Source organism: Carassius carassius, chromosome 39, assembly GCF_963082965.1.
Source record: "Carassius carassius chromosome 39, fCarCar2.1, whole genome shotgun sequence".
Taxonomy (NCBI): Eukaryota; Metazoa; Chordata; class Actinopteri; order Cypriniformes; family Cyprinidae; genus Carassius; species Carassius carassius.
This window is the reverse complement of record NC_081793.1, coordinates 22394315-22415918: the sequence shown is the minus strand read 5'-3', so window position 1 is coordinate 22415918 and position 21604 is coordinate 22394315. Positions and strand designations below refer to the sequence as shown.

The 21604-nt window shown below is 35.7% G+C and overlaps 1 protein-coding gene across 5 annotated transcripts in view; it reads right to left on the bottom strand.

Annotated features, from left to right (window-relative positions):
* LOC132121643 (protein quaking-B-like) overlaps positions 1-21604 on the bottom strand; it is a 42946-nt gene that overhangs the window by 5381 nt on the left and 15961 nt on the right. For all 5 annotated transcript variants that reach the window (XM_059531255.1, XM_059531257.1, XM_059531253.1 and 2 more), the window contains exons 3-6: positions 17521-17663; positions 10493-10609; positions 3491-3634; positions 271-358 (exon numbers count right to left, since the gene is read on the bottom strand). In XM_059531255.1, the coding sequence (XP_059387238.1) occupies positions 271-358; positions 3491-3634; positions 10493-10609; positions 17521-17663 (492 nt within the window). The remainder of the gene's footprint in view (positions 1-270; positions 359-3490; positions 3635-10492; positions 10610-17520; positions 17664-21604) is intronic.

Sequence of the window (21604 nt, the reverse complement as noted above, 5' to 3'; positions counted from 1 at the left end):
CTGAAGTTATAACAGGTTTAACATGCCTGGTTTTAAACAAATCTCTAACCAGAATGTTTGACAAATATCAATATATCGCTGCAATTTTTTCCCAAGCTCTGTAAGCATAAAACTAAAAATCACAAAAGAGGCGAGTTGTGTTTAAAAGCCAAATAAACCTTTTTTTTTAAAAAAGAGAGAGAGAGAGTTTTATATAAAGAGTTGGATATTTAAGGGGAAGAGAAAATGCACAGATAAACACAGGTTGATGTTTGAAGATGTCATTCTTACGTGACTTGACATTGGCGTCTCTGTAAGTGCCGTTGAGAATGGCCAGCTCCATCAGCTGCATCTTTTTCAAGCTGTCTTCACCTTCGGCCTGTACACACATATATATATATATATATATATATATATATATATATATATATATATATATATATATATATATATAAATAAAAAAAATTCTTAGGAATAATTTATTTCTTATTAGCTTACTTAATAAAGCTCAACTTTACATTTTCTGCTCAAATGTTTGAGAAGGAGGCCGTGCAGTGATGCGGGGAAGCTAATGTTTCACACTTGCTAACAGCTAGCAGATAATTCACTCTGCCACTGTTAAAACAAGCCTGGGCCAAAGAGCAGGAGGTTAAAGAAACAGATTGCATTACTCAACAGCGGGTGCTGAGATCAACGCCTCACAGCATTCTCCGTTTTTCAACAGCTCATTCTACAAGCGGTTTCCCCCTTATACAGTTCACTTCCCCTGAAGTGGACATAGTTTTGTCAGTTTGTGATGAAGTGGTTCATATAAACTGGTGGCTCTTAACTAAGGGGCTGAGACCCACAAGAGAGCCTCAGCAAACTTCCAGGGGGCCTCAAGATGACAACTGTTTGATCCATTTTGTTTTTTCTGTTATTCCCAAAGATCCAGGATTCCCCAAGTCTTGGAAAAACTGGGATATACCTATGAGGAAGCCTAAAGCCTTTTACAAGCATGATTTCTAGACATACATGTGTGTGTGTGTGTATGTATATTTACATATATTTTTTAAATTAATTTACAATTAATTTAGTTATGAAAAGCTCTTAAAATATTACCAGATAGTAATTTTGAGTAAAAGTGCTGTTGTTGCTGTTGTTATTTTTTGTTTATCCAGTAAAACATGAACAATTGGAAAAGTAATGAAGCCTTTGAATATTATTGTGAACAGCAGGAGGCTGGTTTGCTGAGAGCTGCCAGCCAAATGCCTGATGCTAGTGCATATTAACCACGTAAAATACATTTAAAAATTATCAATTTAAACTTGAAGTTTAAATGAAGGATGAGTTGAATATGACAACAACAGCTTAAAAATGTGAATTATTCTAGCGAAATCCACTTCTCTCCCATTAGCTTTTAATAGGAAAAGCAGTGGAAAAAGTGGAAAAGCCAAACCTTTTTAAAACTATATACGATAAATTATCTTTTCATAAACTGGCAATACAAGATGAATGGATAAGAAAAAAAAAGAGAATTGAAAAAATATATATTCTAGATGCCAAAGCTTTAGTTTAGTCACCATTCATTTAAGGAAAGAAACAATGTTAGAAAGACTAGAGAATTGTTTTCTGAATATTTAGAGCATTGAGCTCAAAATCAAACACTACAAGAATGTTTTTCTACACTGGTGGTGAAACGTTCAATGTTTTTATAAAATGACTATCGAGAAGAAAGAGTCTTCAGTGGCATTACAGCGCATGACATTGACTAGAACAGACCTGAATTAAAAATAAATGTCAAAACATTTTCTACAGACAACATTCTATTACAAAAAGTTATTTTTCGGACCTTTTAATAAGGGGGCAATGACAAAGAAAAAGACCTGAATACTCTTCTCCTGAATGGTTTGATGAAGACGAACACAATCGCAGTGGGTTTACCTTCAAGACGGGAGCTTCCTGGAGTAAACAGTGCTAAACTTTCTAAAGAGCTTATTCCCCATTCAGGACTCCATTGCAGAGAAAGAGCACAACTGTCAATCAAGGATCAGTGCATCCCAAGAGGGTTACCATGGTAGCACCACAGGGAGTCCAGAAGCCCCCTCTCTTTGACAGAGGAGAAGGGATTACCATACACAATTACACAAATTTCCCAAATTCCATTCGCTACTAATTCTATTCTGCTTTTTATGTTAAATAGCTGTTGTTCACAATATGAAATACCAGAGAATCAAGAAAGTTTTTTCTTCATTGCACACAAAACGACTTTCACAACGGTGTTATTTTAGTATATATTTATATACTATTAAAGCATTTATGAATAATTTTAATTTACATTTAAGTAACTTTATACATTTTTATAATTTGTATTTTTTTAGATTTCTATATTTCAACTTCAACTCAGTTGTAGTTGCCCAGGCAACATTTTTAAATTTTAGTATTTCCCTCCAATATTTATATTTCAGCTTTAATTACTGTTTTAGTAGCAGTTTTAGCTTTAGTTAATATTAACAACACTGATTCACAACCGAATTTATATCTATAATGTCACATATAAGCAAAATGCAAAATGGGTCAAGAAATAAGAAAAAGTAGTATGCAACCTGTTTTACTGGTATTACACAAATAATAAAAAATGTAGGGGGCTGTACTATATTTTATGCAACAGTAATTGACTTATGTCTTTACATGATGGAGAAAAAAAATAAAACATTTAAAAAAAGGCTTGGTGATGTCATGTGAAAAAGCAAAATCAGGACAAAGAACCCATATTAACAAATAGGTCCAATTTAGAATTCAGTCCTTTATAACTTTTAATAATTACATTTTAGTCTAAAATCCTAAAAAAGTGAATTGTTCTTCTTGACATTTTACAGTATTCTGCCTAAATTAGATAACTCTGATGCAAGAATATTGCTAAATTTCTATGTCTGCCTTCATAGGTTTATTATAATGAAAAACAAAAAAAGAAAGAAATTGTAGAAAACACTACAGAAAAAGAAAATTTCTCTCAAATCTCACGAGGCTTCTAATGGCACTTCCTCCTAACCTGCTGTCACTTCCTTTAGACCCAAAGGTTAATTGGCATTCAGCTCCGCATCCCAGAGCAATGGTGAGACTTTTTCTTTTGAGTCTTGACCCTTCAGTCCTGTGCTCCTCATTAATTTATAAGATAATTAAGCCTATTAAAAACTGCCCATGGGGCTCACCTTTGCACATCTGTGGTCATGTGTGCTCAGTGGCTCCAAACTTATTCTCATGGAGGCAAACAACCCTGTTGTCTGCTTCCTGCTCACATCTACCTGTCTGTGGTTGCAGAGTGACTAGCAGGGAAGCAGAAGACCTGCTGAGTGCAGCTCTTTCAGTTAAGCATGTTCTCCTTAGAGTAAATACATTCATCAGTGCCTAAGCAGCATTTCCATGAGTCTTGCTTGTTGAGGAGAATCAATGTGAATTTGCCACTCAACACATTTCTTTTAAAACCTCATCTTTATATGAAGTAAGGAGAACAGAGAAACAAATCGCTCACCGCAGGGATTAGCAGTTTCTTGACCTCCTCGGCAGCTCTCTTGAGTTTGATCTCAGCACGGTTCTGAGAGTCTTCCACAGTGATGAGGACGTGCAGTTCTTCGTTCAGGTGTTCCCAGTTGGGCTTTCCTCTGTTTTGCTCTTCCTGTTCACAGAAAACATAAGACCTATTTAAAAACCAGGGCTCTGCACCAACTCAATTCCTGAATTTGAAGTGAGGCATCAAATAAAATACTAAATTGCAATTCAAATTTGAATACAAGTAAAAAAAATTAAGTGAAATTTATAATCTTTTAGGTAAAACATTTTTTAAAGTAGAAAAACAATTGTTAAGATAGACCGACAGTAAGATCAAGAACTACACTGATCGATAGATAGAACGGTAGACAGATAGATAATGATAGATAGGTAGACGGAAAAACAATGACAGGCAGATAGATAGTAAGATAGACAGAAGGATATAACAATAGACTGAAGATAGACAAGAAGATAGACAGAAAAACTGACTGATAGACCAACCGATAAAATAAATAACAGAGAAAAACAGACAAACAGATTGTTAGATAGAGTGAAAAACAGAATGACATACAGAACGATAGATAAAACGATAGAACGATAGATAGATAGAACGATAGAACGATAGATAGAACGATAGATAGAACGATAGATAGATAGATAGATAGATAGATAGATAGATAGATAGATAGATAGATAGATAGATAGATAGATAGATCGATAGATAGAACGATAGACAGAACGATAGATAGATAGATAGATAGATAGATAGATAGATAGATAGATAGATAGATAGATAGATAGATAGATAGATAGATAGATAGATAGATAGATAGATAGAATGATAGACAGATACATAGATAAAACGATAGATAGATAGATAGATAGATAGATAGATAGATAGATAGATAGATAGATAGATAGAACAATAGATAGAAAGATAGATAGATAGAACAACAGAACAATAGATAGAAAAATAGAATGATAAAACAATAGATATATAGAATGACAGAATGACAGAACGACAGAAAGACAGACAACCGATAGATAGATAGATAGAGAGATAGATAGATAGATAGATAGATAGATAGATAGATAGATAGATAGATAGATAGAACGATAGATAGAACGATAGATAGATAGATAGATAGATAGATAGATAGATAGATAGATAGATAGATAGATAGATAGATAGACAGACAGACAGACAGACAGACAGACAGACAGACAGACAGACAGATAGATAGATAGATAGATAGATAGATAGAACGATAGATAGAATGATAGATAGATAGATAGATAGATAGATAGATAGATAGATAGATAGATAGATAGATAGACAGACAGACAGACAGACAGACAGACAGACAGACAGACAGATAGACAGACAGATAGATAGATAGATAGATAGATAGATAGATAGATAGATAGATAGATAGATAGATAGATAGATAGATAGAACGATAGATAGAACGATAGAACGATAGAACGATAGATAGATAGATAGATAGATAGATAGATAGATAGATAGATAGATAGATAGATAGATAGATAGAACAACATAACAATAGATAGAAAAATAGAATGATAGAACAATAGATAGATAGAATGACAGAATGATAGAACGACAGACAGACAGCCGATAGAACGATAGAACGATAGAACGATAGATAGATAGATAATAGATAGATAGATAGATAGATAGATAGATAGATAGATAGATAGATAGATAGATAGATAGATAGATAGATAGAACGATAGATAGATAGATAGATAGAACGATAGAACGATAGATAGATAGATAGATAGATAGATAGATAGATAGATAGATAGATAGATAGATAGATAGATAGATAGATAGATAGATAGATAGAACAACAGAACAATAGATAGAAAAATAGAATGATAGAACAATAGATAGATAGAATGACAGAATGATAGAACGACAGACAGACAGCCGATAGAACGATAGATAGATAGATAGATAGATAGATAGATAGATAGATAGATAGATAGATAGATAGATAGAACGATAGATAGAACGATAGATAGAACGATAGATAGAACGATAGATAGATAGATAGATAGATAGATAGATAGATAGATAGATAGAACGATAGAACGATAGAACGATAGATAGATAGATAGATAGATAGATAGATAGATAGATAGATAGATAGAACAACATAACAATAGATAGAAAAATAGAATGATAGAACAATAGATAGATAGAATGACAGAATGATAGAACGACAGACAGACAGCCGATAGAACGATAGAACGATAGAACGATAGATAGAACGATAGATAGATAGATAGATAATAGATAGATAGATAGATAGATAGATAGATAGATAGATAGATAGATAGATAGATAGATAGATAGAACGATAGAACGATAGATAGATAGATAGATAGATAGATAGATAGAACGATAGAACGATAGATAGATAGATAGATAGATAGATAGATAGATAGATAGATAGATAGATAGATAGATAGATAGATAGATAGATAGATAGATAGATAGATAGATAGATAGAACAACAGAACAATAGATAGAAAAATAGAATGATAGAACAATAGATAGATAGAATGACAGAATGATAGAACGACAGACAGACAGCCGATAGAACGATAGATAGATAGATAGATAGATAGATAGATAGATAGATAGATAGACAGATAGATAGATAGACAGATAGATAGATAGATAGATAGACAGAACGATAGATAGATAGAACGATAGATAGATAGATAGAACGATAGATAGATAGATAGAACGATAGATAGATAGATAGATAGATAGATAGATAGATAGATAGATAGATAGATAGATAGATAGATAGATAGATAGATAGATAGATAGATAGATAGATAGAACAACAGAACAATAGATAGAAAAATAGAATGATAGAACAATAGATAGATAGAATGACAGAATGATAGAACGACAGACAGACAGCCGATAGAACGATAGATAGATAGAACGATAGAACGATAGATAGATAGATAGATAGATAGATAGACAGATAGACAGATAGATAGATAGATAGATAGATAGATAGATAGATAGATAGATAGATAGATAGATAGATAGATAGATAGATAAATAGAATGCTAGAACAACAGATAGATAGAATGACAACGACAGACAGACAACCCCTACTGTACTATTAATAAAAGCCCAGAGGTGTTTTTGAGTTTATACAGGATTTTAAAATGACAAAAAGGCTAAAAATAAAGAGGTGACAGGAAATGACTGATGAATGAATAAGAGGGGTGGGTGAGTTTGGGAAATTACTCTAACTTGAGTCGCCCGCATAAGCGCCACTGGAAGACATGTCAAAGTACGTGCACAACCCACCAGGCCACATTTCCAACAAAGTTTTTCTCAAAAGTATTTTCTAGGGACATTTTTAAGACTTTGGATCGATTGCCTATGAGCATTCAGACCACTTCCTGTGACTACATAGCGCATAGTTTCCATGGAAACTTTTCTAGACTCTTATTTGCAGCTGTGCAGCTACACATGGACACCAAACACCAACAGACACGTAGCGACAGTTAGCTTGGAGACAAGTGACTGTCAATTTATCTCAGGGTTCAGACCGCCAACAGCAGTGAAAAGCCGGTTGCCATAGAAATGGCCCAAGCATTGAGCCTTATTGAATGCATTGTCTCCAGCTGGGTTTTTCATCACAGTAGGGCTTATGTTTACGGCCCAGAGCTCAGACCTACAGAACAATCAATTACTGTGAACTCGTTCACTGCCTTCTGAGGATCCCGCTTCAAGCTATCGCAGACATCGCCTTGGCCTCAAGGGTAAAGTCTTAATGAAAGAAACAAAGACATAGACATCCCGGCCACATCCTTGACCGAGGACTCCAGTCTCAGATCACAGTTGGTGGCGTTGTATTTGCTAATGAGTGGCTGCCACCTCCTCAGAATAGAGTAATTATATGATCAAATATGTGCATCCGATAAGGCTGCAGTCTTGTGCACAGCTGGTTATGTGATAATAATAACTATAATTTTGTCTCTGAAACAGTCTAAGCAGAAGCACAATGCAGAGAGGTCTTCTTCTGGCCTACTTTTTATGTGGGTAGGCAAGTTTGAGTAGAACACAGCAAAGTGTGAAAAAGTTGCTTGCATGATGTACATAACTATAACAGCTATAGATCAACAGTGAATGTAAAAGGCCAATCTAACACAAGCTATAAATTACAAAACTATCACATCACCTGCATGATTTTAGCAAGCTTTCTCAGGATTTGTGCACTTAATGGCGTATTTTGGTCTATTTCTGAACTGACATTTCACTGTTTCATCATGTGATATTATAAACATATTAGTTTGCTATAGGAATAATTGACACAAAAAAAGACATGTCACCGTTTACTTAATGTCATGGGTTTTGAAATCAGTATGGCTTTCTTCCATTTGTGAGATATAAAAAAAGGAGTTATTATTAGGAGAACATCTAAGTCATCTAACATCTAAGGCTGCATTTACACTGCAGGTCTTGATGTCCAAATCCGATTTTCTGACTATATCCGATTTTTTTGACGACCCGCTTACATCATCTTTTAAAAGTGTCCCGTATCCGATTTTTGCTTTAATACTATACACTGCTGAAACTACCAAACGTAGACGTTCTGACCCGAAAAAGGAAGTAAAACAGCACGCAATACAATGGATGCAGATGCAAAAAACAGTGTTTTGTTTCCCACAATATTTTGAAATGTCAACAAAAAAATCAGCAAAACATTGGTCTCGTACAGTGGAGAAAAAAGAGGAGCTTGTTGCAGCCTGGGTGAATTTCGCACCTATAATAAGTCATGTGATCTCAGTTGGTTGTGTCCACCTGAGTTGACGTCACTTTTTTAATGACGTACGACTCGCATTTACTGGGGAATATCCGATTTGTCTGCTTACATGGCACACGCAAATGCACGTACCCGATTCATATCCGATTTATTACCACATATGAATGAGGCTTGAATCCGATCTGAGAACATCGGAATCCATGCGGTTTTTTCCTGCTTACACGTTCACCGGTCATATCCGATCTGTGCCACATGAGAGGAAAAAATCAGATTTGGGTCACTTGAACCATGCAGTGTAAATTGGGCCTAAGAATGATGACCTTGATATTTTCAGTGAATAAGAACTTAAATGTCAGTATGTATCTCACATGAAGTTATTAAATGGCTTGAAACATAGTATACAAGTCATATGCACTACTTTAATTGCTTTGTTACTTTTTTTATTGTTTTGGATCCTGACATTGAAAGTGGAAGGGGACCAAGTACTGTACAAAAAAAAAAAAAACATTAGGACATTCTGCTATGCTTCTCTTTTTATGTTCCACAGAAAGAAAAAAATATATAAAATGGCAAATACCTTTCACAACCAAAAAACCTAAGCTTATTGTGTGTTAATTCCAGGAAATGTGACAGTAAATCCAATTTAGGGAAAGAGAACAGATACAAATGGCATTTCCTATTGATGCCTGATTTATTTGTCTGTGGCTGTAACTTTTCTTATTTCTCTCTCTTCCTTGATTGCCATATATTTTACAGGATTTATACACACGTTTCGCTCTGCTGTCACAGTAGTTTTACAGAAATTATGTTTGCAGAACACAGGTCTTGATGGTTTCAAAATCTAACACTCATTTTTGCAAAATCTTCAAAAACACTCTAAACGGATTTAATTTTGACATGCAATTATGACAAGAGTGTTTTGGAAAGCATAAGGCCTAGTGGCTGCTCTCAGAAAACAATTATGTCGAACTTGAGGAAACAGCTGAGGTTTAAACTTTAGATTTCAGTTGTCTATTCTGTTCTTCCTAGATGTGCAACACCTCGTCTTGCTAAGAATGCTGAGCCACCAGTCTGTTTTTCTGTTTTGACTAACGAAACAGCCTTCATAAGCATCTCGTGTGTGATAGACATAGGTTGTGCAATAAAGTGAGAGAATGGCACTTTGCTTGAGGCATGTCAGTTAAATGTGTTCCATTAATTCCCATCAATCTGAATCTCATCAAAGGCTCTAACCCAATATTTTACCGTGTATGCACTTAATGTTTCATTTGCATGCTTGAGTAGGAATTGGAGGTTGTATGGTGAGGAATAAACACAGATGGTGTATCCTCGAAAGTCTTAAACTGATAAAACAATAGATTTTTGAGTGATTTCAATTATGCAAAAAGGAGACAGTCCTGATGTTTCTGTGGAAACAGGCCAGAACTCAAGACAGTAGTTCATAGTTGCTAATGTCTATATATACCACGTTAAAACCAAATAGTCTGCCATCAAATATCTTTACAAGGCATGGATGCCATTAAAGCATAACAGTCTTCAGTAGCATTATTTGCTCTGTTTTTGTTTTTGTTGGTTTAAAGTTCTGGATATTTGCAACAAGCCCAAATTGTACTCTAATCTGAAAACTCAGACTAAATGGTGTAGGATGAGACAAGGAACTGAAACTTTATTTTTTGAGCTTGAGAAACAGAGCATTCTCTTTTCTCTTATAGCACCCATTTTCAGCAAAATCATCTGTCTCAGTTCTAGAGTCGGGAAGGCAACGCAGACTCCATCAGGATTTCCTTTAAAATGGAATCACCTGGATTTTGTCTCTTGACTCTCTTTCCATTTGACATCTATTAGTTATGTTTTGGTGCATATAGTATATGGACTTCCTCGCTAAAAAAAAAAAAAAACATGCAGTAAAAACATGTCCACAAGCCCTTCAATCTAAAGAAGAAAAGAAAGAAAGAAAGACAAGGAGAAAATACATTTTTAAAAAGAAAAGGAAACTAAAGTAAAAGAATGAAAGAGCAAAAGAAAAGAAAAAAGAAAGTAAAAGGAAAAGAGAAACAAAAATATTAAAAAGTAGAAATGTAGATCATAAAGGAAGAAAATAAAAGGAAAATAACACAGTAAAGTAAGCAAAAAAATTACAGCAAAGTAAAAAAAAATACCTTCTTCTTGTCTCTCATGGAGCCTTTGCCTCGCACCATGATCTTGCAACCAGTCTCTGCCTCAAGTTGCTTGGCTGTCAGGCCCCGGGGCCCCAGGATTCTTCCCACAAAATTGAACTGTGAAGAAACATCAAAAGGTAGAGAAAACAATAAATTTATTTCAGTAAAAAAAAAACATCTGCATTTCACACATCTGGTATCAGCATCCCAGTGCTGAAAATATGGATCTGAAATCATTTGGGTTCCCCTCTCGATGTGACATACTATTGTGATCCTATCACTGTGCTCACACATTCATTTTATATGTGCACAGTTCTGAGATTTGTAACCTTTGTTCGACTAAATTGAAAAAGACCAGCATAGAGAGGTAGAGACAGCCATAATCACATCTTCAAGGTTAAAAACACAGACCATCATCCCCTCAGCTAATGGTTCTCCCATATGGAAGCTTTGGCAGAGCATGATGATAACTGCAGCATGGTAACTTAATTTTATAATTCAATCAAAGGGACCCAGGCAGAATGTTTGGAATGTCAAATCCCCTTTTATTGAAAGGGGAACATCAAGAGACCAAATGTGATTTTGGAATGTACCATTTGCCACGGGGGAGCCTTAACTGTACTCCACCCTGTTCCTGTCATGACACAAGTCACATGGAACATATTTAACCTAACAAAGGGATCAAAGAGTCATATAAAATACAAATACCTACCATATTTAACAACCAATGGTACAGTGCTTGACTGCTTTTAGTCTAACGCAAATTCTTGTTCCAATTTACAGGATTTAAGCATTAAAAGTCATACAAAACAACCATTTACAGGATACTATTTTTCAACACTAATTTCAATTCAGATGTGGACAAAAGTGATGTATGAATGTTTAATTTGTTTACTCTACCATCCATTTCCACCAGTTTCTACTCACAATCAAACACTTTAGACATTACAAATGATGTTTTGTGACATCTGAATATGGAAACCAGCAGTCAAGCAAACTGAATGATCGGTTAAGCTGTGACTCGACCCATGATGTGATTTACTGTGTTGCCACTTTTAAAAGGCCGAGACATTGTGCTTTTTGGCGTTTGTGGGCCAGTGGCTGTGCTACTCTTTCAGCATTCAACCTTATCTGTCACAAGGGTTGAGTGACAGAGTGACAGCCAGCTGAATCTCTCCCAGGGTCACAATGCATTCTCTTCCTTTTAAAGCTCATGTCTTCTCAGGCCATTCACAGCTGCTGGGGGTCATTGGCCCTCTGTGCTGTATATTTAGAAATGAGCTCATCAGACTACTGTGTACTGTTGATGGCACTGAGTTTATGTCTGTCTGTGTCCTTGTGTTATTGTAGTTTAGTGTTTGTTGGCAATGTTTGTGCAACTGTTGACTTGGTGAACTTTGTTTTTGTCAGTCTAGATGTTTCTGGCAACCATCCTGTCATTCTGATTGGTAAGCTGGGACACAGTGAGATCACTGCTGGACTACGTAACTGCACAGACAACTGAAGGGACTGATAGTATATCATTTCCAAACCAAATTCCCACTGATTACCAGGTGATGTTGATTAAAGCTGCAAAGTCTGTACTTTTCTGTGAATCACAAACAGAATCACAAAAATCTGATTTGATCAGAACCTTGTCTGCAAGCAGACATTTCAAAAGAAAAAGAATGGGATGTTTCTTAAAGGGAGAACAGAAAAATAGACAAAATTAGCACAAAAATACATTATAAGATTATAAGTGGACCTTGGGGAAAAAACTGAATACAAATAAAGTGTTAAATCAAACACAAAAATGGTAATGTATTAAAATTTTAATTAACTATTTTCTATCTTTATATATTTTAAAATATACTGATACCTGAAATGGCAAAGCTGAATTTCAGGCACATGTATATTCAGATCAGAAATCATTCTAATATGCCGATATATATGGAGCTAAAAAAAAATTTCTTATTACTATGTTGATAACAGCTTTGCTGCTCAATATTTTTGTGAAAATCATGATATATATTTTTTTTCCGGATGCTTGGATGAATTTATTTGAAATACAAATATTTTGTAATGTCATGACTGTCAACTCTTTAAAAACTTTATAGCATCTATAATAAATAAAAGTATGAATGTCTTTTTAAAAAATCCTCCTGAGCGCAAACCCTTGAATGTTAGTGTATATTACACTTTAAAGAGATAGTTCATCCTCAAGCCATCAGAGCTGTATATGACTATGGTTTTACAGAAGAACAATTAATATTTTTTTAAAATCCATATATATCTAAGTCAACATGACAGTGAGAAAAGTTTTTTTTCCCCTTTAAAAACCAAAGAAAGTCATAGAATGCTAACAGAATGAAGTAAATACAATGTTTTTTCTCCTTGTGCTTTTTAACAAGTTCAGGAACTGCATCTAAAGTGTGCGGCTCTCAATGAACAACAATAAAGCACTGGAAAAACCTCATTACAAGTCGACAGCTGAGTGAAAAGAGTGGGAAGAGGATGACAGACTGAGGCGGCGGCCTCCAAATCACTCTGAACGGTCTTTACATAAAGACGGTGAGAGCATGAAGAATGGAAATCTAATCATCATTTGTTTTCACATAGACTATGAAAGAAGGGATAATGCTCTAGATTGTTCTCTCCAAAAGGCCAGTGACCTGCATGTCTCTCACCCACACTTGGCACTCATTGTGGGATGGTGGTATCCCTGACAGCTTCCTGCAGGATTATCAGAATTCTGCTTCTATTACAGGGAAGCAAAGTCACTCTCAAAACAAGCCTGATGATTGATGGATGCAAATAAGATAAGGGATTTGTTGTCCCACCAAATGATTATCAAAATGGCCATCACAAAGTGTACGTAATTAGGATACATTTTTCTGTTAATTTATTTAAAAACATGTCACCAAAGAATTAAATCTTCCCTTTTTTTTTTTTTTTTTTTTGAAGAGTGGCCAGTGAAAATGTTGGCAGGGCAATTAAAGATCTGAATAGTCCAGAAAAATCCTCATTGTTTGGACTGAATAACCACAATAATTGAACAATATTGCACATGAACAAGACCTACTGGTGTTGGCAGTGTGCTGTTCCAAATGACTTTGTTGCTTTATGAAGTTTGTGACCTCAATGAGTCACTCAACAATGGGGAATTCTGAGCAGGTTCTCAAAATGTATCACATTTTAACACACTAGACACCAGATACCAGATTAGAAGTCCCAGTGTGTTGTCATCTATCAGGCTAATCTATTGAAAAGCTTTTCTTCCTTCAAAATGTATTTACTTGAGGCAAAAACATCATCAGAATGAGTATATGATAATATTTCTAAATACATGTCAAACAAGTTAATTTTGCACATTTGCACAAGTTGCTGTCAGCGGTTGGGATTCATCCTGATATAGAGGACAATAGACAAAGGTTAATTATAACTAAACAATTAACAATTAACCCTGACCCTACTATCGCTCTCATCAGCTCTTAAAGACAGAAGAAATGTGAGAGTTGTCGGCAAGAAACACTACTCCTCCGTCTACTTATGCCATGTTTCCACCACTGGAACTTTACCCAGGAACTGGGGACTTTGGGCTGGTATTCTGTGTGTTTCCACCGCAGGAACCAGGATCTAAATAAAGTTTCAGGTAAAATAATGCCCCTTAGAAAGTCCTTGCTGGCGAAGAAGTACTTTTTCAAAGTTACGGAACATTCTGGGGCAGGACTTGGGCGCTAAACATGCTGATTGGTTGATCAACTATTTAAAAATGTGTTTTGCCGATTTCGGAGACGGTCAGCTCCACGCGATCAGCGGGAGCTCAGTGATCATGTATCCTGTATCATGTAATTTCGGTGGAAACACAGCACTACTGTCACCTTAAACACAGCCTTGACCCTAAATCCGGTCAAGATCAAACGGGCCACATAATCGCCCACAGAAAACATACATCCCAACACTTTGTACAGTTCACATACAAATGTTTCAGACTGGGCTCCTCACTTAATCCACTCTCAGGCCTGTTTCTCCATAAATTATGTTTTCCGAGAAGAGTGTGAAAGTGTGTCCATGTATAAAGAATTCGCCCCTCACAATGCATTCAAATAAGAAGCACAGGCTGAGAGTCAAACAATGCCTAGAAAACTAAATGTTTAATCCACACGTGATAATAGACTTTATATAAATGCATTTTCATGGACAAATTTCCAATTCTCCGTCATTTAAGTAATCTTAAAAACATGTGTTAAGACTAATGCATGTCTCTCTCTGTTTACATGCACTATTCAAGGTGCATTGTAAGCCCTCGTTGACACATATCAGGTGATAAAATAAAATCATCACCACATTCATGGTATTACTGGAATAGTAATGTACTGAAACTGCCATTTTTAAGATACTAATCTGCTGTAAAACAGCTTTATTGACCTTGATGTTGTGTGCGCACATGACTGAACTTGTTCTTATCAATAAATCATCTGCTTTACCCACAGAAACATGCCTGCACTGATGGATATTCAACAACAAACTACTACCCAACAGTCCATCAGTTAAAAAAGACAGTAAGAGCTCTTGGATGCATTTGGGACAGAGCCAAACATTATCTTTGCTATTCCGAGAGCCCCTGGTGTCACACAAATGACTTTTCTACATTTTACTTTAATGCCAGTGTTGGGAAGGTTACTTTGGAAATGTAATAGGTTACAGATTACAAGTTACCCTGTTTAAAATGTAATAGTAGTGTAACTTTTTCAATTACTTTATTAAAGTAATGTAACTAATTACTTTTGAGTACTTTTTGATTACTTTTCTAAATTTGTGAAAATTTAAGAATAATAAATAAAAGCATATACATCAACTTAAATACAGTTATCTAATAAGCATGTGACGTATTCTGTGTAGTAAACTCCTGAAACATTGGTGTTTTTTTTAAACTGCTGTTTCTTTGTATATGATGATAGTTTTCTCAAAATAAGTAAAATGCACATGAAGTGACACAGAGCAGTTCTAGAAATTATGTTTATGTGTTCGTGTACTCCTATATTGTGGCAGCAGAGATTGAAAACACTGCGAGCTTCAGTAGGCCTATGTGTAGTAAATGAAACCATGTCTTTGCCATTAATTTACAGGAGGGGCGGACTGGAAAAAAAATTCAGACTGGAAAATTCAAACTCATACAAACAAATTCATGGACAAAACTATTTTTTGTATGGACCTGACATAAAAAAGGTTTAAATCTTTCATTTGGGGACATGCAAAATAATTAAAAGTTTTCTCCTTAACTGCACCTTCACTTTATTTTGCCCTATTATCCATCTCTCTCATGACTTTAATACTCAAGATTGAACAAAACTATACTTTACAATACAATACCCTACAATACTACAATATTTTTATAGAAAAATCCTAATACTGTACACGAGTCATGTTTTTCCCTTACAAAAAATTACCATGCTTTTATTAGCCTATATAAAAGTAAAATAACCTAGTTTTTTTTTTTTTTTTTTTTTTTTTTTTTGCAAATGGATTTGTTTTTATTTTTAAATAAATACATTTGTAAAATAATTTAAAATTTTTGGTTATCACAGTTAAACAATAGTAACCATTTTCTCTGGATTTATAGTTAAATATTAAAATGTTAATTTTCGTAAGGGGTTGTGTTGTTGTCTGTCGTAGCTCCCCCTAAACCTATAAAAAAATCTGATTTTTTTTCAGCTAAATTCCTACTGTAACATTACAACAGATAATAATGATGTCCTTTATTTAGTATTTTGAGTGATGACTGATGAGCAACGTGCTGCTGCTTGATTAAATAAATAAAAAAACAAAGACAAAAAAGTATCTTTACAGATGAAACTGACCTGAAACCCTGAACAGTAGTTCTGCTTCTCTGCTCCAGCAGTCCACTGTATTCTCTCTCTCTCTCTCTCTCTCTCTCTCTCTCTCTCTCTCTCGCATTGATTACTCTGAGTCTGATCCAAACCGTTTGGCGGAGAGAGCGTGCGAGTCATGACTAACAATTCATGACTTATTAGAGATTTTATCATCAAATGGCGGATTCGCAAATGATCGCTTTAGTACATTCGGCAGGCAATTATACAATAATGATATTAAATAGTGGGGCAAAATCGGCTGCCAGGCCACCGGGAATTGTCCCGGTTCTCCCGGTGTCCAGTCCGCGCCTGATTTCCACAGACACGCAGAATTTGCAAGTCATATATTGCATTTTTGGGGCTTTATATTCACAGACACTAGTCCATGTCATGTTTTGATTCAAGTGTACTGACCTACTTTTGATTTAGTCATCCAAAATGTGGCATAATCCGTCCGCGTTAGGCATTTCGTTTTTATGACTGGATTCTACGAACCAGACTGTATTTCCGCATCCCGGAAATTATTAGGGTGGTATGTCTCAGAATAGTCAGTGCAATTTGGGAAAGAAATCAGTTAAATCTGTATGTGGATGTGTGTAAATATTCAAATGTAATCCCCTTTGTAATCGTAAAAAATTTCATAAGTAACTGTAATTTAATTACTCATTTTTTCTTAGTAACTGTAACTAATTACAGTTACAATAATTTTGTAATTAAATTACGTAACGCCGTTACATGTAACTAGTTACTCCCCAACACTGTTTAATGCATTTAATTATTGTCATGCACATGTTGATACTGTAGAAAACATATGCTGTCAAAAAAATGTACAATCATTCCTTTAATTAAAATAATTGTGCAGTAACAGATTTGTACCTTATCTACCCCTAAAGGGTGCATGTTAGCACCTTAGGGTACCTATCTTAAGATACTAATATGCACTCTTTACAGTAACCTGTCATACAAAAGGTATACTTTTTGAGGAACAGTCTCAGTAACAATCTAATATTGGCACTTTTTCTGACTGTGCAGCTAGCTACTAGGTACGAGGTAAATGCATCTGAATACATTTCGGAACACTTGATTGAAGTCTACACAATAATCTTAGTAACTGACCAACAAAGGACTTAACTCATGTGAATTTAATATTTTAAAAAGCGTTGAGTTAATACTTACATCTGGGTATTCTTTGACGGGCACATAGAGTTTCTCTTGGAGTTGAGCAATGGGCCCCTCAGCATCCGGGAGCTCGGAAGTCCTTTTATCTGTGCTGCCGTTCATAGTGTCATTGTACATGTCCTTCCGTACCCGTCCAATTTCTGTCAAACAGACACATTTAGAACTCAATTATATTAAGACACTCTGAATTAAGACTTGGATAGAGGTTATAAGCCAAACAGGCTTTAATGGATAGATTATCTAAATATTAACATTTTGCCACTATTTACTCACCCTCTTGTCATTCCAATCCTGTATGGCTTACTTTCAATTATGGATCACAAAAGAAGATATTTAGAAAAATATCTCTGTGTTTTAGTCCATAAACTGTTTGGTTGCAAACATCCTTCAAAATATGCTTGCAGGTTTGAAATGGCACAAGGGTGAGTAAATGATGACAGAATTTTTATGTTTGCTTAAACTATTGGGTTTAACATCTGATATTGGAAAACTTGTATCATGCCAATTTTTTTACTTTTCAAAAATTCTTCAAAAACAGTTCTCCACATGGATTTTTTTTTCCCCATACAAGTTGCTTAATTTTTCTTTGAGAACAAACACTTTCTGTTATAAATGGCTGGCTGAAGTATTGATTAATTTATACAACTATTTAATTCAAAAACAACTCCTAAAGGGCATGAAAGCCCGGCCAGCCATGGAGGAACTAGCACGCCATGATGTGCATTCACAAAGAGCGAATCAGACACCAGCCTTTTGAATGCTCGCCGGTCCAAAGAGGAATTCCAAAGAGACCAGCTTAAAAGACTGAAGCAATAATTACTATTTAACAAAAGCTCTTTAGAGGATATTGGTAAAAAGCGGCAGTATATTAGAATGGATTTACACTGATGTACAATATGGTTCAAAATGACAACATCAAAGCATGGCCCAGGCCTGCAGATTAAAATGACCTAAATATAACACTGAGCTGAGCTAGCCTTAGCCTGCCGGGCTCCCTTAGGATCCTCCCAGAGCACAGCAGAGAACCTCAACAAGATCTCATAAGCAATAACTCAACAGTACTCAACAGGTCCTCTGAACTTCACTGATAACACCACTCATATTGGATCACTCAGAACACCACATGATTGTTTCCATTGTCTCTCTTATGCCTTAAATTAGTGAACACAAGCATGTAAGAGCATTTACACTCAATTACATGCAATGCATGCTCTTGGCACGAGTCCATCTAACCATGTGTCCGATTCCTAAAACAGTGTTTTCTTATTTACAATGCTTTAAATGAATCCCAACTGGTTACATTAGGATTGGTTTTATCTGCCCATATGCTATCATTCTGAATAAAGTTGATCAAATGAACCCTCTGAGTAAAATCAGCCATGCGAGGTCCCACAATGAAGTATAAATCCGAACATCAGCTCAAATTGCTCAAAGCTGATTAATTTACACATTCTGGCACTTATACATGAAATTGGTATAATTGTTCAATTTACATTGAGTGCTGAAAGGAGATTAAACAGTCAGTCAGAAGTTTATACTGGGTTTTGTGTGACTCAAAGTGATCAAGGCTTAACATTCCAACAGTCTCAAAACTTTGGACTAAGCATGACCTATCCCATGAGTCACAAGGGCTGGGCGAAATATATAATATTCACAATGATTCTGCTGGCAATATTAAACAAGCAACACCGTGAATATCACAAGTTTCATGGTTTTTATTCTTCTGTTAAGTTAAAAAAGGATAGTTCACCCCAAAATATAAATTCTGCCAACATTTACTTACCCTTCCATTCATCTTCAGAACATTTTTTTTTTATATCTTACCAAATATGGCAAACCATGCCTGTTTGATGAACAAGAACAAAACTCATGAGTGTGAATAGTAGCAGTAGTTATTTATTTTTATTGCAATGTCAGAGTTAATGAGGGTGAATAAATAATGAGAAAATTTTCATTTTTGTGTGAATCATTCCTTTCAGACAGTGTCATTACATACCAACAATTTTGTCTGTGTGCTATTCACATAAATTATTACTATTATATTAATACAAATTATTCATTTCCATATTTGGTGCAAATAAAATGAATAATACTGATATTAAAGGCGCAATATGTAATTTTTCTGCTTTAAAAATAGCAGATATCACTATATCTATGTTATATATATTTTTTTGTTGTGTACTTACATTATCCCGACAGTTTCCACGAACTTTAAAATCCGGAGAAAATTATAGTTTAATTAGAAGACACGGCACGTTTCTTTATTTCCGTTTTGTCGCCCGTCTATGGCGTCATATAAACTTTGACCCCTCTAGTTTATCTAACTTCCTGCGGAACCGCCAAATACAAAGGTGAACAGAAGCAAAGACGAGACGAAGAAGAAAAAGTAGTAGCTAGCCTTTATCGAGACTATTATATTTTATATTTATATTCGTATTTATACCTCAATCAATAACTTAGTTATGGATCATGATTATGCTTTGCCTGCACGTTCTGTGAAGCGCAAACATACGGGTGAAATAAATGACCTGAGAAGGTTTTGGGACGAAGAAGAAACGAGACACGGATAAATATTGGAGTTGCATTTGAAACTACAGAGAGATGCTTGCATTCTAATAAACAGGTATGCATCCATTCAGCTAACTATATCTATCCGTATATTTTGTGAAACGATGATGTCTTGTGTAAAACGCAGACGGACTAGCCCTCATGTAGAGTATAATGTAAATCTAAATGTGTTCTATATCTAGCTGGATAAAGTAGCTTCAAATGCAGTTCACTATTTTGTTCGATATCATAGTATAAACGTAGCCTAATTATAATTATTAACGAAAGGCAACCGTGTTTTTGTTAACATATATTACTACTAGCTAGATGGAATATTGATTTGATAGGGGTCTGATAATTCATATATCTCGGCAAAATAGACTTATGTTTGACAGGTGCAATATTTGAAAATCGATAATTATTTATTTATTTTTTAAATTACATTTGTATCTGAATTTATGTCAACCTATAGACTTTCAAACATCAAAATGTCATGAATTAATATGTATTTGTGTACAAAATTACATATAAACATATTTTACTATTATATTTTGCCTGGAAACGCTTCCAACACGCGTGCGTGTCGCGTGAAAAATAGGCGTCAGTTCAATTTCTAGCATGCACACGTTTTCCGGCCGGCTCGAGCCGCGCCTGAGACACGCGTCTCACGCAGGCAGTCTGCAAGCTTTAACCTATTAACATGGGAGCCGAATTAAAAACTGACACGCCACGCAGCTGAGACGCCGGCCTCAGTTAAAATGAGTGAGGAATCGTACTCGGTTACTAAACGTAACCTCGGTTCTCTCTAGAAGAGCGAACGAGTACTGCGTCTTAGCTAAGACGCTACGGGAAAAGTCTCTTTTCACGAAATACTGAAGCAAAAAATTATCCTTAATTTTGTATTTTTGTAAAGCGCATTTGCAGCAGTACACAGCCATAGGCGAGACGGCTCGTTCGCTCATTGGCTTGTTCTGCGGCAACTGCACAGCCTATCGAGCGCGGGCTGATGCAACATCAGACCAATAAGGGCGCTTCGCGCCCTTCTTGCCACTTCCCGCCGAAACGGGTGTGGCCCAACCTATAAAAGGAGCTCGAAAAGGCCGACTCACCTGATTTATTTCATCGCCGAAGCGAACCAGAGTGAATCGTACGCACGGCAGAGAACGCAGTACTCGTTCGCTCTTCTAGAGAGAACCGAGGTTACGTTTAGTAACCGAGTACGTTCTCTTACGAGAGCTCTCTCGTACTGCGTCTTAGCTAAGACGCTACGGGAACCCGATGTAAAACGCCGTGCGCGCAGGGATCACACACCGATAAACCTGAAGCAACGCCCAGGATTTACAGTGCACAGTCACCTGAGGGACTCACAGAGAGTCCGGGACAGAAAAAAGGGGGGAAAACCCTCCGTCCCATATCTAGCAGCATCCGTAGATGCGGCAATATGACATCACACAGCCGAGGCAAGGCCTGACCAATGTGGCAATGCGGGTCTTACGCAATACTGCCCATATAACAGTCGGCAGCGCCTAGCGCT